General features: G+C 45.3%; 2 protein-coding genes across 2 annotated transcripts; both read right to left on the reverse strand.

Moving 5' to 3' along the window:
- Nucleotides 1–662: 662 nt before the first annotated feature.
- Nucleotides 663–5,709, reverse strand: LOC133486121 (calcium homeostasis modulator protein 2-like). The gene is made up of 3 exons (XM_061790827.1): nt 5,526–5,709; nt 4,730–5,332; nt 663–4,527 (listed from the first exon to the last, which is right to left on the reverse strand). The coding sequence occupies exons 2-3, from the start codon at nt 5,279–5,281 to the stop codon at nt 4,099–4,101; spliced, it is 981 nt and encodes a 326-aa protein (XP_061646811.1). The 5' UTR covers nt 5,282–5,332; nt 5,526–5,709; the 3' UTR covers nt 663–4,098.
- A 6,394-nt stretch (nt 5,710–12,103) lies between these two features.
- On the reverse strand, nt 12,104–15,317 carry calhm3 (calcium homeostasis modulator 3). Its single transcript, XM_061790131.1, has 4 exons — nt 14,845–15,317; nt 14,300–14,427; nt 13,592–13,719; nt 12,104–13,301 (listed from the first exon to the last, which is right to left on the reverse strand). The coding sequence occupies exons 1-4, from the start codon at nt 15,129–15,131 to the stop codon at nt 12,858–12,860; spliced, it is 987 nt and encodes a 328-aa protein (XP_061646115.1). The 5' UTR covers nt 15,132–15,317; the 3' UTR covers nt 12,104–12,857.
- Between the last annotated feature and the right edge of the window lie 4,590 nt (nt 15,318–19,907).

Here is a 19,907-nt window from a genome sequence, read left to right on the forward strand (position 1 = left end):
TGCCAGTGGTTAGCTTTATGACACCAAGTAACAACCTAAAAAAAAAAAATTTTTTTAAACACTATTAACTCTCCGCGTAACACAATCATGGCCAACATTCAAATGAACTAACATGTTAGGTTTGAAGTGTTCAATTTAGCGCTGAAACAATCAATTAATTTAAATTTGTATCCGATTACTCGATTATAGTACAGTATAATTGGTAGAATATCTAGTTCTGAAATATTCGATAGGTGCTGCCATAGTGTTCATGAAAAGTAAATAAAGTTATTATCGAAAGCTAGCTTTTATTCAACTTTTAGTTAATTATTTAACTAAAAAGGTATTCCACATTAAAGTTAAATCGAATTTGTACTTCCAAATTTTTATTTTATTTGAAACAATGCAGTAAAGATTAAATGCCATTGCATTGTACTTAAAAAGTGAAAGGAAACAAAATTGTACTTTAGAAAATGTCTACTTTACAAGTTAAAACAATACACGAAAAGTAAAACAAAATATGGTACTGCATTTAAAAATAAAGATTTAAAACAGGCTTGAATAGCTAAAAGTATGTTAGCTCTTAGCTCACGTAGAAATGTCAATTGTTTTTTTTTTTTTTAATATTTGATAAACTCTATTATACATCTACTTGGAGTCAATGCAGTAAATAATAAGAAAAATAAACAACTGAGTAAAACATTTATTGGCAGGGGAAAAAAATAATGACAGCAGTGCATTGCTATGATATGGGACAATAAATAAATGTATACATATATAGGTATTGTTTTGTTTGTAGTAGTCAATCTTTTTTTTTTTTTAATCCAAGATACTGCTGCTAATGATATAATCGTATATTATTCTATTAGCGTATATAAGAATGTGTGTGTGCTTTTATTTCATGGTATTTACATCTAGATGTGTTAAACAACTCAGACCACCAGACTGTTGCATTCTTCATTTGAAATGCTTTTCCAGGCCTTGACTGCAGCCTCTTTCGGTTCTCGTTTGTTTCTGGGGGTTTCTCCCTTCAGTCTCCTCTTCAGGAGGTAAAATGCATGTTCTATTGGGTTATGGTCTGGTGACACTTTCCCCTTTGTTTTTCCCGGCAGCGTGTTTTGGGTCATTGACTTGTTGGACGATGAATCTTCTCCAGATTAGTTTGGATGCATTTTTCTGTAAATTGCCAGACAAAATGGTTTGGTAGACTTCAGATTTTTTTCTGAAGCTACCATCATGAGTTAAATCATCAATAAAGACTAGTGAGCCCGTTCCAGAAGCAGCCAGGCAAGCCTAAGCCATGACGTTACCTCCACCATGCTTCATAGACGAGCTTGTGTTTTGGATCTTAAGCAGATCCTTTCTTTCTCCATACTTTTGGCAGTTTTCACAAAGCCAAAAACAATCACTCTCTAATATTTAAGCTACCAATCTAAAAGGCAACACCTGAGCAACGAGAAACACCCATCAGTTTACGTGTTCCAGTACTTGAGCTCACGTGAAAAGTGGGTGGGTTCAAACTAAAGGTGCTCTGTTCGTTGTTTAACACATCAAGATGTAAATACCATGAAGCAAAAAAGCTGGAATTCTGAACTTTTTTCTCATATTAATCTTTAAAACCCAAATGTCTTCAGTATCCAGCAAAAACAAAGGAATTGACCTTGCCGTTCCAATGCTTTTGGAGGGGACCGTGTATTGGATTATAGGGAAGCAGAGATAGAGACCGTATGGAACTGCTTTTGTTCGCCGTGGTCAGCACTCAGCATGATCTCCCAATGTGTTGCAGTCGTCAGTTCACTGTGTATACTGTAGCATAGCCAAGAGACAGAACATATTTCAGTAAAGAAGAGGACACAATGAAATTTTACACCTAACCCAAGAAAGAGAGCAACACAAACACACAGAGACAAAGACAAACACTAATTCTGTTGTTTGATGGAAACACGCCCTTTTACTTTACTTTATGTAAACAATGAAATACACTGAAACCCAAAAATAGGCCACCTTCTGAGTCTGTGTGTTTTCTCTTCATCCACCGTCTTTGGAGGTTACAGAAGGACTGCATATTTGTCCAGAAGTTGTTCGTATGCAGACAAGGCAAGCAGGAGATACCTTTCGCGGAGGTCACCATCTTTTTTTTCCGACTTTGTAAATGGAACTCACACACACACACACAAATGAGAAAGGGAGGAGGCGAGGAGGAAGCAGGCCCTCCACCAGCAGCCGGAACGGGCGGCCAAAGGGACCCCAGGACCCGCGGAACGTTGGCGAATCCACCACCAATGCACCAGCCTGGTAATCCGCCCACCACCCTCAGGGGTTGGGAAGGAATAAAGAAAGTCCCACGCCCACAGATGCCGGGACCGCAAGCACGGAGTCAAGAAGAGAAGATCCCCAATCCATGCATGTGTCCTTAAATCGTGCAAATCAGTCTGATGTGTGAGAAATTAATGACATAGAGAGGGTTAGTCTATTAAATGTGCATACCTTAATATGTGTATAATTGTTATTAGAGCAGTGCGGTTCACATGATTTGCGCATGGGGTTGTAACGTCACTGTGGCCGGAGGAGCGAAGCTCGTGATAAACTTGGTAACAAATAGTGTGTGCGTAGGATTATAAATTTGTTCGGCTGTGTGCATTAACGGCAAATGAGTAACGACCCAGAAGTCATCGTCATCAATATTTCACCATATCCTGGAATTTTGAGTGTGTGCAGTATTTTATTTATTTATTTGTTGTGGTACGTAAAACACTTCCTTGCCTAAAACATTAAAACTGTACAAAAACAAAAACAAACAAATTAAATACAATCAATAATTAAAACACATTACAAGGAATAAAAAGTACAAGTGTACAGTTCTTCTGTGCATAACTGTATGTATAAGCATTTGAAAGATGTTTAATAGGAGCTTGGGAAAGATTAAGATAAAGAGCCTGGGGAAGTTCATACAGCTTTAAAATATGTATAAATAATAATTAACAAAAAGATGTGGTCGCAAACTTTGCGGATTTCACCTGTTGCGGGGATGCTCCGGAACCTAACCACCGTGATCAATTAATTTTTTTTCCCCATTTTTGCATTGCAAGATTTGTTTTTTTAATTATCTGTTTGCTTTCATTATTCAAATGATTATTTCAATGTCAATATATTCTAAAGAAATTATAAGGTCCACATTCCACATCAGTGTATTTTTCATCGGTGTTTGTGAACCACCAACTGCGCAAACTGCTTGGTATACCATTGAATAAGACGCGGCGCAGTGGACGACTGGTTAGAGCGTCTGCCTCACAGTTCTGAGGACCGGGGTTCAATCCCCGGCCCCACCTGTGTGGGTTTTCTCCGGGCACTCCGGTTTCCTCCCACATCCCAAAAACATGCATTAATTGAAGACTCTAAATTTGGCCCGTAGGGGTGAATGTGAGTGCGAATGGTTGTTTGTTTGTATGTGACCTGCGATTGGCTGGCAACCGGTTCAGGGTGTACCCTGCCTCCTGCCCGACGATAGCCGGGATAGGCTCCAGCACACCCGCGTGAGGAGGAGCGGCTCAGAAAATGTATAATATTTAAGACAGACTTTTTAATGTTTGAATGCAAATAGTTGGGCCTCTGGCTGACCCCCCCCCCATGTGAAAGTTATATGCCAGCTTTCGAGATGTCTCTGGGAGTGAGCTTCTTTCCTTGTTTAAACAGAAGGCTGGTTCTAATATGGTCTATAAAAGGCCACATTTAGAAAATGCCACCATCAGTTTTGTTATTGATTGTTCATTTTCACTGCAGTTACTTTGACAAGTAAAACATTGAGTAGGATACAGTTAGCAGGATTACACAGAGCATTCATATTGCCACAAAATCCGAAGAAGACTCTTCACTCAACCTACCACACATGTTTTGGAGATGTGGGAGGAAACCGGAGTACCGGGAGAAAACCCACGCAGGCACAGGGAGAACATGCAAACTCCACAGAGGCAGGGCCGGGATTTGGACCCCGGTCCTGAGAACTGTAAGGCAGTCGTCCACCGTGTCGCCAATAGCAGGGTTAGTAAACGTTTTTACAAAGTCTGACAAACAAGTCAACAAGGGTATCAAGATTCTGATATGAAACATCTGTTTGCAGTGCTAAGTAACAAAACTGCTAAGTTCATCCATTTCTTTATCTAAAGCCTCGACATTGTTCTCCTGGCTGTATGTGGCCCATTTATTGAGTCTGCTGTATAGAGGTAGTCCATTCTTCTCTCTGTAAAGGTAGACACCAGACACTCTGTTCCACTCTGTGCTGTAGATGGGACTGGCTGCAGCTTGGTGTTCCACTACATGTTCCTTCTCATCCTGCTCCAAAGCCACAAAACCAAAGAAGCTCTTAACATACTTTGCAGCCATGAGTTGGGCATGGACAGCGGCTGTACGATGAAAGAGCGTCTTTTCATTGGAGCGATACTTGGACCAGTATTCTTCCTGCTGGTAGCCAAGGGGCGAGGAGCAATGTTTCGTGCACATAACCATAAACACCATCAAAGAGGTCCCAGCAACCACGAGCCAGCCTATCAACTGAAAACAGCAAAACATTAAATCAAAAACTTGTTTCGTGTGGTATTTTGGGATTTTTAGACTGAGTACGGTATCTAAATCTAGATCCTCCGGTCTTGTAAATAGTGGCTGGTAAACATTCAGTTTGTTCTCACTTCAAAGGAGGCTTTTTATAAACCAAATATTAGATATTACTGGTAAAAAAAAATTTTTTTTCCTGTACCTGTGACTCATATTTCAGACGCCGGTCAATTTCTGCCCAAAATCCTTGCAGCTCTGTTGGAAGACTTTCCTTGCAAGGGAACTTTGCTATGTCCTCTGAATTATAACCAGGGGGGAAGCCCTTCACGGTGCTGGGATCAGTAAACTCACTTAAGGCACATGTGTAAGCCAGACCCTGCAGCAGGGATATAACAGTCCATGTCAGAGGTGCCACCACGGCACGACCAACAATACTTCCCAATACTGCAAATGCTGCTGCGGCTGACAGTTTCCGGAACCTCCTAAGGCGACACTCTGATACTAGGTCCCAAGTTCTCTTGTTCAACATTACTCCAACAATGAACAAGGCCAAAGCTGGAGCACCAATGGCAGCAATGCCATAGTAGTAATTCCTCCCAGGGGAACATGGACAATCAAAGGCGAAAACATTGTACGCTGTCTGGCTTGCCACAGTGCCCAGAGCAATCATACCATTAAAGATCATCACATCTTTACTTTTGAAGAAGAGGGACCCAAACTTTAAGTTCTCCCTGACAAGGGCATACGCAGCCATGTTTGGAATGTTGGGGTAAAATCACTGAAGCTGGGTTGGAGTAATGTCAAGCTAAAAAGAGAAAAAGAAATAAAGAAAGATGAAACATTGAAAGAGTAATGCATTATTAAATTTTCTTGTAAAATCACATCATCTAATCCAGCATTTTGAAGTGTGAAAACAACTGTGGTACATAACATGCAAAGATGTTGTAAATGTTGTCTTTTAGAAAAGACAACATTCCAAGTCAGTCAAGCTAACTTACAGTCTTCCAGTGTCCTCAGGCAAAACATGTGACTCATCTTTTATAATCCATTTAGTTCTGCCTTCTGTGAAAATTGTGTCTCAAGAAAAAACCGGCAACATGCAGCTTACTTTTACAACTGAAAAGAAGTTTTCCTTCTCGTGCTCAACTTTGAGTTTGTGCGAGCTTTGTGGGCACCAGTGATGACTCACAGCAAGGACCTGCCCTCTGGTTTCCTCCCCTATAGAAAAAAAAAAAAAAAAAAAAACTAGGTCTACAAGTGAAAACATGTGCAAACACAGCCAAGTTAAGAACTGGAAAAGCTTGCTCATAATACTATTTTGTAGAAAAATAATGTTTCACTTTGTAGCCGGAGACATATGAACCAATAACAACTAGTTGATTGGTTCATACATTCTACACTGTTTCTTTCTTCTATTGTCGAGGTGCCGTTTCATAACTGTCAAGGCACTGTCCCCACCCTCGCAGTCTTTGCCGCCACATTCACTCTGACATCTCACCTTACATGCCTGCATGTGTTTTCAGCGGGGGGGGGGGGGGGGGGGGGGGGGGGGGGGGGGGGCGGTTAGCATACGCAAGTGTACAGAGAGCAACACATGAGGATTTTTCAAATCTTAAAAGATTATCTATAACAGAGCCCAAACATGAAAATGAAAACTAAAAAAGCAGGCTTTTAACAGTTTTGGTTATATTGTGTGTGGTGTACTCCGACAATCTCAACACAGAACATCACACTGTAAGGATTCTTGTTTGACCACCGATCGAGAAACCAGTCCTCCAACACAGACATCTCACATGCTCAAACGTGATCTAAAAAAAATATAAAAATAAAGAAGAAAAAAAAAACACTGGGGATCGGACGTCCCCTCCTTGAGCCGTCACCTTATCGTGGTGGAGGGGTTTGTGTGTCTCAATGATCCTAGGAGCTAAGTTGTCTGGGGCTTTATGCCCCTGGCAGGGTCACCCATGGCAAACAGGTCCTAGGTGAGGGACCAGACAAAGCACGGCTCAAAGACCCCTTATGATGACGACAAAAAATGGACTCAGGTTTCCCTTGCCCGGACGCGGGTCACCGGGGCCCCCCTCTGGAGCCAGGCCTGGAGTTCGGGCTCGAAGGCGAGCGCCTGGTGGCCGGGCCTGCACCCATGGGGCCCGGCCGGGTACAGCCCGAAAGGGTAACGTGGGTCCCCCTTTCCATGGGCTCACCACCTGTAGGAAGGGCCATAGGGGTAGGGTGCAGTGCGAGCTGGGCGGTGGCCGAAGGCGGGGACCATGGAGATCCGATCCCCGGCTACTGGCTCTGGGGATGTGGAATGTCACCTCCCTGGCAGGGAAGGAGCCCGAGCTGGTGCGTGAGTTCGAGAAGTTCCGACTAGATATAGTCGGACTGGCCTCCACACACAGCTTGGGCTCTGGAACCAGTCCTCTCGAGAGGGATTGGACTCTCTTCCACTCTGGAGTTGCCCGCGGTGTGAGGCGCCGAGCAGGTGTGGGTATACTTATTGCTCCACGGCTCGACCCCTGTACGTTGGGGTTCATCCCGGTGGACGAGAGGGTAGCCTCCCTCCGCCTTCGGGTGGGGGGACGGGTCCTGACTGTTGTTTGTGCCTATCAGAATCAGAATCATCTTTATTTGCCAAGTATGTCCAAAACTCACAAGGAATTTGGTAGTTGGAGCCGTTCTAGTACGACTATTGCAACTAATATTGCAATAGTCCGGTGCAATGACCATTGTGCAAAGGGCGCTGGGACTTCAAGGAGTGTATGCGGTTTAAAGTGACGAGTAGTGCGATAATCTGGGACAATGTTGGTTGTGCAAATGTTACAGATACTCCTCAATCAGTGTGCAAATGGAGCAGATGGCATTAGTGGCCAGTATATGCAAATAGTGCAGCATGGCGAGACAACTACAGTGAGTGCACGAGTAATACATAATTGGCCCCACAGAAATGTGACAACGAACTCAAGTCAAAGAATTGCCAGCATGTTGTAATGGAATTGTAGGTTAGGTGTTTAAGAAGTTGATCGCAAGACGGAAGAAGCTGTTGGAATGTCTACTAGTTCTAGTTTGCATTGATCGGTAGCGCCTACCTGAGGGAAGGAGCTGGAAGAGCTGGTGACCGGGGTGCGGAGGGTCCGAGAGGATTTTGCACGCCCTTGTCTTAGTTCTGGCAGCGTGCAAGTCCTCAATGGTGGGTAGGGGGGTACCGACAATCCTTTCAGCAGTTTTGATTGTCCGTTGCAGTCGGAGTTTGTCCTTTTTTGTAGCAGCACCAAACCAGACTGTGATGGAAGAACACAGGACTGATTCGATGACCGCTGTGTAGAACTGTCTCAGCAGCTCCGGTGGCAGGCCGTGCTTTCTCAGAAGCCGCAGGAAGTACATCCTCTGCTGGGCCTTTTTGAGGACGGAGTTGATGTTGGTCGCCCACTTCAGGTCCTGAGAGATTGTAATTCCCAGGAACTTGAAGGTCTCGACGATTGACACAAGGCAGCTGGACAACGTGAGGGGCAGCTGTGGCGAAGGATGCCTCCTGAAGTCCACGATCATCTCTACAGTCTTGAGCGTGTTCAGCTCCAGGTTGTGTCGGCCGCACCACAGCTCCAGCCGCTCCGCTTCCTGTCGATATGCAGACTCGTCACGGTCCTTGATGAGGCCGATGACAGTAGTGTCATCTGCAAACTTCAGGAGTTTGACAGTCGGGTGCGCTGAGGTGCAGTCGTTCGTGTAGAGAGAGAAGAGCATCGGAGAGAGCACACAACCTTGGGGCACCCCAGTGCTGATGCTGAGTGTGGATTAGGTGGCCTCCCCCGGCCTGAGCTGCTGTGTCCTGCCCGTCAGAAAGCTGTAAATCCACTGGCAGATGGCAGGTGAGACGCTGAGCTGGAGAAGCTTGGATGAAAGGAGTTCAGGGATGATGGTGTTGAACGCTGAGCTGAAGTCCACGAACAGGATCCTCGCGTAGGTCCCTGCACTGTCGAGGTGTTCTAGGATGAAGTGCAGTCCCATGTTGACTGCATCATCCGCAGACCTGTTCGCTTGGTAGGCAAACTGCAGGGGGTCCAGCAGGGGACCTGTGACACTCTTGAGGTGGTCCAGCACGAGACGTTCAAAGGACTTCATGACCACAGATGTCAAAGCGACAGGCCTATAGTCATTCAGACCCGAGATTGCAGGTTTCTTGGGGACTGGAATGATGGCGGAGCGTTTGAAACAGGATGGAACTTCACACAGTTCCAGAGATCTATTGAAGATCTGAGTGAAGACTCGAGTGAGCTGGTCCGCGCAGACTTTGAGGCAGGATGGGGACACATGGTCTGGGCCTGCCGCTTTGTTAATCTTTTGTTGTTTGAAGATGCGTCTCACATCCTTGTCTGTCCCAGATTAACAGTGTTTTTCATGTTTAAATGTATCTGCAACCCTCTGCAAAATAATTATATTAATTGTAAATGATAAATCATTTTTAAGTCGTTCCTTCAGCACATGGTCCGGGCCTGCCGCTTTGTTAATCTTTTGTTGTTTGAAGATGCGTCTCACATCCTGCACCAAACAGCAGTTCAGAGTACCCACCCTTTTTGGAGTCCTTGGAGGGGGTGCTGGAGAGCGCTCCCGCTGGGGACTCCATCGTTTTGCTGGGGGACTTCAACGCTCACGTGGGCAATGACAGTGAGACCTGGAAGGGCGTGATTGGGAGGTACGGCCCCCCGATCAGAACCCAAGCGGTGTTCTGTTATTGGACTTTTGTGCTCATCACGGATTGTCCATAACGAACACCATGTTCAAGCATAAGGGTGTCCACACGTGCCCTTGGCACCAGGACACCCTAGGTCGCAGTTTGATGATCAACTTTGTGGTCGTGTCATCGGACTTGCGGCCGTATGTCTTGGACACTCAGGTGAAGAGAGGGGTGGAGCTGTCAACTGATCACCACCTGGTGGTGAGTTGGCTCCGATGGTGGGGGAAGATGCCGGTCCGACGTGGCAGGCCCAAACGTATTGTGAAGGTCTGCTGGGAACGTCTGGCACAATCCCCTGTCAGAAGGAGTTTCAACTGCCACCTCTGACAGAACGGGGGAGGCGGGGTACATGGAGTCCGAGTGGACCATGTTCCACGCAGCTGAACTCGACTCGGGACGTTGTGAGCCGGTGGGGAGAATACTTCGAAGACCTCCTCAATTCCACCAACACGCCTTCCCATGAGGGAGCAGAGTCAGTTCTCTGAGGCGGTTTCTCCCATCTCTGGGGTTGAGGTCACCGAGGTGGTTAAAAAGCTGCTCGGTGGAAGGGCCCCGGGGATGCATGAGATTCGCCCGGAGTTCCTAAAGGCTCTGGATGTTGTGGCGCTGTCCTGGTTGACACACCTCTGCAACATCGCGTGGATATCGGGGACAGTGCCTCTAGATTGGCAGACTGGGGTGGTGGTCCCCCTTTTAAAGAAGGGGGGGCCGAAGGTGTGTTCCAACTACAGGGGGATCACACTCCTCAGCCTCCTTGGTAAGGTCTATTCAGGGGTGCTGGAGAGGAGGGTCCGTCGGGAAGTCGAATTCCAGATTCAGGAGGAGCAATGTGGTTTTCGTCCTGGCACAGTGGACGGTGGAACAGTGGACCAGCTCTACACCCTCGGCAGGGTCCTCGAGGGTGCATGGGAGTTCGCCCAACCAGTCTACATGTGTTTTGTGGACTCGGAGAAGGCGTTCTACCGTGTCCCTCGGGGGGTCCTGTGGGGGGTGCTTCGGGATTATGGGGTACCGAACCCGCTGATACGGGCTGTTCGGTCCCTGTATGACCGGAGCCAGAGTTTGGTCCGCATATCCGGCAGTAAGTCGGACTCGTTTCCGGTGAGGGTTGGACTCCGCCAAGGCTGCCCTTTGTCACCGATTCTTATCATAACTTTTATGGACAGAATTCATAGGCGCAGCCGAGGCGTAGAGGGGGTCCGGTTTGGTGGCCTCAGTATTGCATCTCTGCTTTTTGCAGATGATGTGGTTCTGTTGGCTTCATCAAGCCATGACCTCCAACTCTCACTGGAGCAGTTCACAGCTGAGTGTGAAGCAGCTGGGATGAGAATCAGCACCTCCAAATCTGAGACCGTGGTCCTCAGTCGGAAAAGGGTGGCGTGCCCTCTCCAGGTCGGGATGAGATCCTGCCCCAAGTGAAGGAGTTCAAGTATCTTGGGGTCTTGTTCACGAGTGAGGGAAGAATGGAACGGGAGTTCGACAGGCGGATCGGTGCAGCGTTTGCAGTGATGCGGACTTTGTATTGATCCATTGTGGTAAAGAAGGAGTTAAGCCGAAAGGCGGAGCTCTCGATTTACCGTTCGATCTAAGTTCATACCCTCACCTATGGTCAGGAGCTGTGGGTCTTGACCAAAAGAACAAGATCCCGGATACAAGCGGCCGAAATGAGTTTCCTCCGCAGGGTGTCCGGTCTCTCCCTTAGAGATAGGGTGAGAAGCTCGGTCATCCGGGAGGATCTCAGAGTAGAGCCGCTGCTCCTCCACATCGAGAGGAGCCAGATGACGTGGCTGGGGCATCTGATTCGGATGCCTCCCGGACGCCTCCCTGGTGAGGTGTTCCGGGCACGTCCCACTGGGAGGAGACCCCGGGGATGACCCAGGACACGCTGGAGAGACTACATCCTTCGGCTGGCCTGGGAACGCCTCGGGATCCCCCCAGAAGAGCTGGATGAAGTGGCTGGGGAGAGGGAAGTCTGGGTGTCCCTGCTAAAGCTACTACCCCCGCGACCCGACCTCGGATAAGCGGTGGAAAATGGATGCATGGATGGATGGGATCGGACGTGGGAGTGTTGTAGAATGGTCATGTCGTTGATATAGACTTGCTTTGGAAAATACTTCTTGCCGTCTAGTGAATCCACTTATATAAAATACATTGAGAAGGAAATGTTTGTGTTTACTGATGGCCGAAGGCTTTTTTGGATATACAGAGCCACATTTTTTTTTTTTTACAAATAAAATAGTAATACTCCCTGTTCTTGCATTTGTTTGCTCCAAGCTTTCTCCCCCATTCCAAAAACATGGACGTTAGGTCAATAGAAGAATCAAAATTGTCCATAGGTGTGAATGTAAGTGTGAATATTTGTTTGTCTCTATGTGCCCTACAAATTGCCTGGCGACCAGTCCAAGGAGTAGCCTCTCGCCAAAAGTAACAACCTTACATGACGACTATGGCTCAGCACTGCCTTGACCACATTGGACACATTATTGTATGCTGTAGGCTCTGCTTTGGATCATGAGATGGGCAAAATCATGAACTCTGTAAGATGATGATTGGTTCGAGAAAATTGATTCAAAATATTCCAATTATGTACATCTGACCAAATCCAGGATTACTGTCAGAACAATAAACCAGAACCTTTGAATTAAGTTTCAAATGTATTTTTGCATGTTTCTATGAGAACCTGTGGGTGGGTCTCTCACCTATGCAAAATAGTAAGACTGCACCTTCACCTATTCAAAGCATTTGGTGTCCGATGACTTGTTCCTCATAGAATAGAATAGAATTGAATTGAATAGAATTGAATTGTGTTGAATTATTCTCTATTTGTACTACAATGGGTACATTACTTTATTATAGCAGCAAGTGGACAGTAGTAGTAGTCAGCAGTAGTAGTAGAATTATAATATCAAATATAATTTAAAACAAGTTATTTGTCACCGCTTTCCTGGGGTCTGGGAACATCCAAACGGTCAACCTCAGAAATGGTTAGGATGTTCAGGAACAATCCAGGAACCACCAAGGAATTAAGTGGAAATTGCTGGAGCACCAGTAAAACAAGTTTTGCATCGGCCTGGACTGAGAGCCAAATACCTTCTGGACAATAGCTTTATGGTCAGATGAGACAAAGATTAAGCTGTATGGCTGCAATGACAAAAACAATATGTTTGGATGAGTCAAGCACGGTGGTGGTATCATCTTGCTCTGGGGTTGTTTTGCTGCCAGTGCCACTGGAGCACTGCACAAAGTGGATTGAAAGATCAAGCTGCAGGACTAACTAAAAATTATTTTTTTTAAATACCTCAAATTAACAAGTAGAGGGCTGAAACTTGGACATTATTGGGTGTTCCAACAGCACAATGATCCTCAAATCTGGTTTTGGAATGAATAAAGCTGGCTAAGATTGGGCTTCTGGGATGACCTTCTTAAAGCAATGTGCAACAGCACACGCAGCTATTTATTAGTCTAAAACATTCAAGACGACCTTTACTATAAGACAATATTATCAATTAACAGTTGTGTTTTCAGGTAATATTGTTCCATTTCTACAGCATGATCCAATAGTAGTTATTGATGCATCCGGCATTTACCCAAAAGTTCAGACTAATAAAAGATTTCCCTTTTCATTTTTGCAGGTCACACACATCCTGGGCCGGTAGGCAGCTTTGGTAACATCCAGTTCAGGTTTACCGAAATACCATTTATTGAGTAGGTTGTCCACTTGCTCTTGCTTTGTTATCCCATGAAGTCTCTCCCGCGCTTCCTCTTCCCACTCCTCCTCGAAGTGTTCAATGGATTGAGGATGTGGGGGACACATTTCAACATCCTCCCTCATGTCTTCAAAGAACTGCACCACACATGTCCGGGCAAAGTCTCGCGCGTGGAGGACACATGTTTCATCAAAAAGCTTCTGCTCCATATCAAGGTAGTTGCTCCAGTAGCGTGTTTGCAGGAAGGTGGCATGGTCATCAAAACACGGCTTGATGAGTCGTCCCAGTGCTCCCAGCATAATCAGGAAAAGGAGGATGGACCAGCCAACTGCCTAAACGGGAATGGAATTTTTAGTAAAGAAATTAGATTTTACTTCATTTTCCGTTAATGGGTTGACAATTCCGTGTGAGGGAGAAATATGAATAAATAGAACAAACAATTAACCTAAATGCAAGAGAACATTCAAACTTTTACGACAATCCAGATATAGTAATTATCCTGCTGCCCTCAATTAATTTCTTTGACATTTTGGCTCTGAGACAACATTTCTCAGCCTTCACACCCAAATAGTTTTTGGGCTGAAAAGGAATGATGTGGGTGTATGGATATGCTGTTGATTACTTGTGAATAGCAGCGAACATAACGAGATACTGCTTTGTGGAAAGAGCTATTCCTGAAGATGACATCCTCCTTGCAGGGCACTTTAGCCATGATGTTGATCACATCCAGTCCAGTGTTGTTGGGCAAACCTGAGGGATGACAACACAATTAATATGTATCATATATAACAGGGCGGCACGGTGGGCGACTGGTTAGAGCGTCAGCCTCACAGTTCTGAGGTGCGGGGTTCAATCCCCGTCCCCGCCTGTGTGGAGTTTGCATGTTCTCCCCGTGCCTGCGTGGGTTTTCTCCGGGTACTCCGGTTTCCTCCCACATCCCAAAAACATGCATGAATTGGAGACTCTAAATTGCCCGTAGGCATGACTGTGAGTGTGAATGGTTGTTTGTTCCTATGTGCCCTACGATTGGCTGGCAACCAGTTCAGGATGTACCCCGCCTCCTGCCCGATGACAGCTGGGATAGGCTCCAGCACGCCCGCGACCCTAGTGAGGAGAAGCGGCTCAGAAAATGGATGGATGGATCATATATAACAGATAAGTCTGCATACTGTTCAATTGCATAACGTGATAATTATTCTACAGTCGTAATCGTAAAACTCTTTCGGCTGAAAATGGCCAAAAAGGGCATTTTCTGAAGATTTTTGGTGACCGAAACTTCGGTGCATCCCTACTGTATATATAGTAGGCAGGGCTCTGCACAGAGCATTACCTGAGAACAGTACAGGATCGACACTCAGACTGAAGGCACAGATGAATATTTTTCCATCCAGCAAGGTGACTAGGATCCATACCATTGGTGCAAGGAGGGCCCGCTGGACCATGGCTGAGAATAAATATCTGCAGAAAGAGATGAATACTGTATTTATTTCCTTCTATCATTTGTGTCAGTCGTGAAATACATACAGACAAGAGCAAAGAGCAAGTATTGGGTCTCCTCTCTATTTTGACTGCAGGCACTTAAAATGGAGGAAAATATAAGATGGTCCCTCTTTCAAGGGTCATTAGGTTTCACTTTCCTGGTAAGTGTTACAATGGGGCAGTCACTTTGGTTGCAATGTCCCTTAACATCTCTGAGAAGCATATAGCATACTGTATTTCAGTTACTAATGAATAAAAAAGCCTTCCGATTGACTGGCGCCCAGTTCAGTGTGTACCCCACCTCTCGCCCAGAATTAGCCGGCGACCCTAGTGAGGAGAGGTGGTCCAGAAAATGGATGGATGGATGCATAATGAATAAAAAGAAGCTGAACTTACTTCACCACAGCTGGATTTTTAGACCGTTTTCCAACAGGTCGAATCCACTCATCCATCATGACACCTGTATGTCGATTGACCAGGACACCCAGGAAGAAAAGGATAATGGGTGGAACGACCATCACTCCCAAAGAGTACAGTTTGTTGTACTGAGGAAGGCACGGACAGTTGAAGTCAAAGCTGGTGTAAAGTTTGACACTAACCAAGGCGAGGAGGATACAAATCCCATTGGAGATTGATTCAGAGTTGGATTGGAAATACTGCAAAATTAACTTCAGACGCTCCATAAATTCAAGAGTAGCTAAATTCAAACAACAATCAGCTGCAGCTTTACAAGATGATGAGATTAGCACTTGGGGTACTAGTATGTCTCACTATTTCAAATAAAACTAAAACCGATGTGTGCAAATATTTCCGGAACCTATGAAAAAATCCGTGGGTTCCACTCAGTGTACAGCGATACAGGTTGTGAAGTCCTTTTTGCAGTGTGCCAGGAAGGAGGGACGCATGAATCACCTGACATCTGAACAGTGTGACCACACCCTGGGCGAGATGCATTCATACAGAAGCTCACAATGAAAGAGACAGAGAAGTAGTGCACCTGGTTTGGCTTCTGCATATTGCGTTACACACTATGTACAGTGGATATAGAAAGTCTCCACACCTTTCAAAAACTTTCCCATTAATGTGACCCATGAGTCATGACCTGCACAGCCTAACAATGTCTCCGCACTTTTTCTCTGTGACTCAACGGTCTTCATTTTTTTTTCTAATTTGAGCAAGGTTCGGGGTGCAAGTCTGCAGCAGTGGAAAGCTTACGGCAGTAAACAACAAAGACTTGGGCCTGAATCTATCTAAGATATGTGCCTGGAGAAGGCCTATCCTAACAGGGTGCAAGCAGAAGATTTAGGGGCGCAGTCTGGTAATCGACTTTTATAATCACATAAATAATCACATTTCTTCATTTTCAACTTTCACGATAAATGCAGAAACTACAGTGTTTTAAATTTACATTTTATTGACGCAACACAAACATTATACACAAGTTAGATTGGATAAAATGTGATTATCTTTATTAACGCCACATTGGGAAACTCTATAATACATCTTAAATACAAAAAAATGTAGGCTACTGTTAATGTTTAGGCTGTCAGTGCCAGTATTATGAGCAAATTTCTTATTCCCCAAATGCAGTCACTCATCCCGAAAACAGTATTTCTTGGCTTTGTTCGCGATGACCGTTTCATCACAAATCTAGTCGGACCCATTACAAGAGTTAGACTCCTCTGGCAAATTAGGTTTATTGGGGAGAAAGAAAGTATTGATATCCTCTTCGCCATTGTTCAAGTTGTATGAGGGCCAAAATCACACCAGAGCAATGCATCCGACTAGTTTCTCATACATGAGGCGTCTTGAAGGTGTCATTGCAAAACGAAGGCTTTTGTACAAAGTATTAAATAAACACCAGTTGGCGTGTGCAATGCTTTTTTCCCCCTGTGTCATTTCACAATTTAATTTCTGAACTTATTTGTTCTACTTTCTGTATATGTATGGATTACTTGTGTTATTCCCAACATTTGGTGAAGTTTTCAGGTCAATAGCACCTTTGGAAATATATTTAATGAGAAAAATGGTGCCGTGTTAAATACTTATTTCAGCCGCTGTGTGTATGTATATTCTTATTCTTTTCCTTTGGGCTTGTCCCTTTCGGGGTCGCCATCCTTTTCCATGTAAACCTATCTCCTGCATCCTCCTCTCGAACACCAACTGCCCTCATGTCTTCCCTCACGACATCCATCAAGCTTAATGTTCAAACTGATAAACTTTATTATTTTTAGCAAATAATCATTAACTTAGAATTTTATGGCTGCAACACGTTCCCAAATGGCTACAACACGTTCCCACGACAATTATCTCAAACACTGCCCGGGCAACGAAGGAGTGGCTTCGTAAGAAGCATTTGAAGGTCCTGGAGTGGCCTACCCAATCTGGAGAGCTCAACACCATAGAAAATCTTTGAAGGGAGTTCAAAGTCTGCTGCCCAGCAAAAGCCCCAAAACATCATTGTGCTTGAGGACCTTCTCTTTGGTCTTCCTCTAGCCTGGCAGCTCCATCCTCATCATCCTTCTACCAATATACTCACTATTTCTCCTCTGGACATGTCCAAACCATCCAAGTCTGCTCTCTCTAACTTTGTCTCCAAAACATCGAACCTCAGCTGTCCCTCTGATGAGCTCATTTCTAATTTTATCCAACCTGGTCACTCCGAGAGCGAACCTCAACATCTTCATTTCCGCCACATCCAGCTCTGCTTCCTGTTGTCTCTTCAGTGCCACTGTCTCTAATCCGTACATCATGGCTGGCCTCACCACTGTTTGATAAACTTTGCCCTTCAGCCTAGCAGAGACTCTTCTGTCACATAACACACCTGACACCTTCCTTCACCCGTTCCAACCTGTTTGGACCCGCTTCTTCACTTCCTGACCACACTCACCATTGCTCTGGACGGTTAAAGTCCTTCACCCTATCTCTTCTCCCTGTAGCTGTCATGTCCCTGTGTTTCAAGTTGTTTTCTTTGTGTTGCAGTGTCTGGGTGGGCGTGGACATCGGTGACGCACCTGTCATGCATTGTAATCATCAGCCTTTTTAGGGGGCACCGTGACAGTGTGTGGGCGTCGGAATATTCACTCGTTTTTGCCCCGTGTTTGCCGCCGTTCTGACCGCTGTCCAAATTTAGGCTCAATACGATTATACCACACGGACCGTTTGTCGTGTCTCCCTGCGTTATCTGTTTTTGATTCTCTCTGGTTGTGAGTTCCTTTAGTTTCGTATGTCTCACCATCACATGCTCTGCCATTTAATTAAAATTGTTCGGACCTCTGACCTGGAGTCTATTTTTTGGGATCTGCCCTTACGGCATTGCCGATCGTGACAGTAGCCTCACTCTTCCCCCACCACCCCTCTCATTCATGCACATATACTCTGTCTTACGTCGGCTAATCTTCATTCCTCTGCTTTCCAGTGCATGCCTCCATCTTTCTTACTGTTCCTCCACCTGCTCCCTGCTTTCACTGCAGATCACGATGTCATCTGCAAACATCATGGTCCACGGGAATTCCAGTCTAACCTCATCTGTCAGCCTATCCACTGCAAACAGGAAGGGGCTCAGGGCTGATCCCTGATGCAGTCCCACCTCCATCTTAAATTCGTCTGTCACACCTACAGCACACCTCACCACTGTTCTGCTGCTCTCATACGTGTCCTGTTTTATTCTAACATAATTCTCAGCCACTCCAGACTTCCGCATGCAGTACCACAGTTCCTCTCTGGGTACTCTGTCCTAGGCTTTCTCTAGATCTACAAAGACACAATGTAGTTCCTTCTGACCTTCTCTGTACTTTTCAAGGCAAATAATGCATTTGTGGTACTCTTTCTAGGCATGAGACCATACTGTTGCTCGCAAATACTCACTTCTGCCCCGAGTCTCGCCTCTACTACTCTTTCCCATAACTTCATTGTGTGGCTCATCAACTTTATTCCTTGATAGTTCCCACAGCTCTGCACATCATCCTTGTTCTTGAAAATGGGCACACTTTTCCTCCATTCCTCAGGCATCTTCTCACGCGCTACAATTCTATTGAACAAGCTGGTCAAAAACATCCCAGCCACCTCTCCTAGATGCTTCCATACTTCCACAGGAATGTCATCAGGACCAACTGCCTTTCCATTCTTCATCCTATTTAATGCATCTTTAACTTCCCCCTTACTAATCATTGCCACTTCCTGGTCCACCACACTTGCCTCTTCTACTCTTCCTTCTCTCTCATTTTCCTCATTCATCAACTCCTCAAAGTATTCTTTCCATCTATCCAGCACACTACTGGCACCAGTCAACACATTTCCATATATATCCTTAATTACCTTAACCTGCTGGAAATCCTTCCCATCTCTATCCCTCTGTCTGGCCAAACTGTATAGATCCTTTTCTCCTTCTTTAGTGTCCAACCTGGCATACACGTCATCATGTGTATCATCATTGAAAATGTGTGGCGCATTAGGAAGCGTAAAATACGACAACGGAGACCCCGGACTGTTGAACAGCTGAAGCTTTACATCATGCAAGAATGGGAAAGAATGCCACCTACAAAGCTTCAACGATTAGTGTCCTCAGTTCCCAAACGTTTATTGAATGTTGTTAAAAGAAAAGGTGATGTCACACAGGTAAACCTGACCCTGTTCCAGCTTTTTGGGAACGTGTTGCAGCCATAAAATTCTAAGTTAATGATTATTTGCTAAAAACAATAAAGTTTATCAGTTTGAACATTAAATAACTTGTCATTGTGGTGTATTCAATTAAATATAGGTTGAACATGATTTGCAAATCATTGTATTCGGTTTTTAGAGCGTCAGCCTCACAGTTCTGAGGACCCGGGTTCAATCCCCGGCCCCGACTGTGTGGAGTTTGCATGTTCTCCCCGTGCCTGCGTGGGTTTTCTCCGGGCACTCCGGTTTCCTCCCACATCCCAAAAACATGCATAAATTGGAGACTCTTAACTGCCCGTAGGTGTGACTGTGAGTGCGAATGGTTGTCTGTTTGTATGTGCCCTGTGATTGGCTGGCAACCAATTCAGGGTGTACCCCGCCTCCTGCCCGATGACAGCTGGGATAGGCTCCAGCACGCCCGCGACCCTAGTGAGGATAAGCGGCTCAGAAAATGGATGGATGGATGCATGTATTCGGTTTTATTTATGTTTAACACAACGTCCCAACTTTATTGCAATTGGGGTTGTATAAAGAGTGAAATGAGTGTGGAAATGTGCGGTGCCTCACGCCAACTTCATGGCTGGTGCACGCACGTTTCTGCAGCTGTTGGTGCTTTGGCGACACATAGAAGTGAGGCTGGGAAACTTATAAATCTGCACATCAGAGACACATGAACAATTGCATCGGAGACGCTGGGGATGCCGGAGGAGATGCCAGGAACGGGGGATTAATCCTCCGCGTCTGTGACACCAGTAATGCCAGCACTGAAAAAAACAATCCTTTGAATTTAATTTGTGCAT

Source organism: Phyllopteryx taeniolatus, chromosome 11 (assembly GCF_024500385.1).
Source record: "Phyllopteryx taeniolatus isolate TA_2022b chromosome 11, UOR_Ptae_1.2, whole genome shotgun sequence".
Classification (NCBI taxonomy): Eukaryota; Metazoa; Chordata; class Actinopteri; order Syngnathiformes; family Syngnathidae; genus Phyllopteryx; species Phyllopteryx taeniolatus.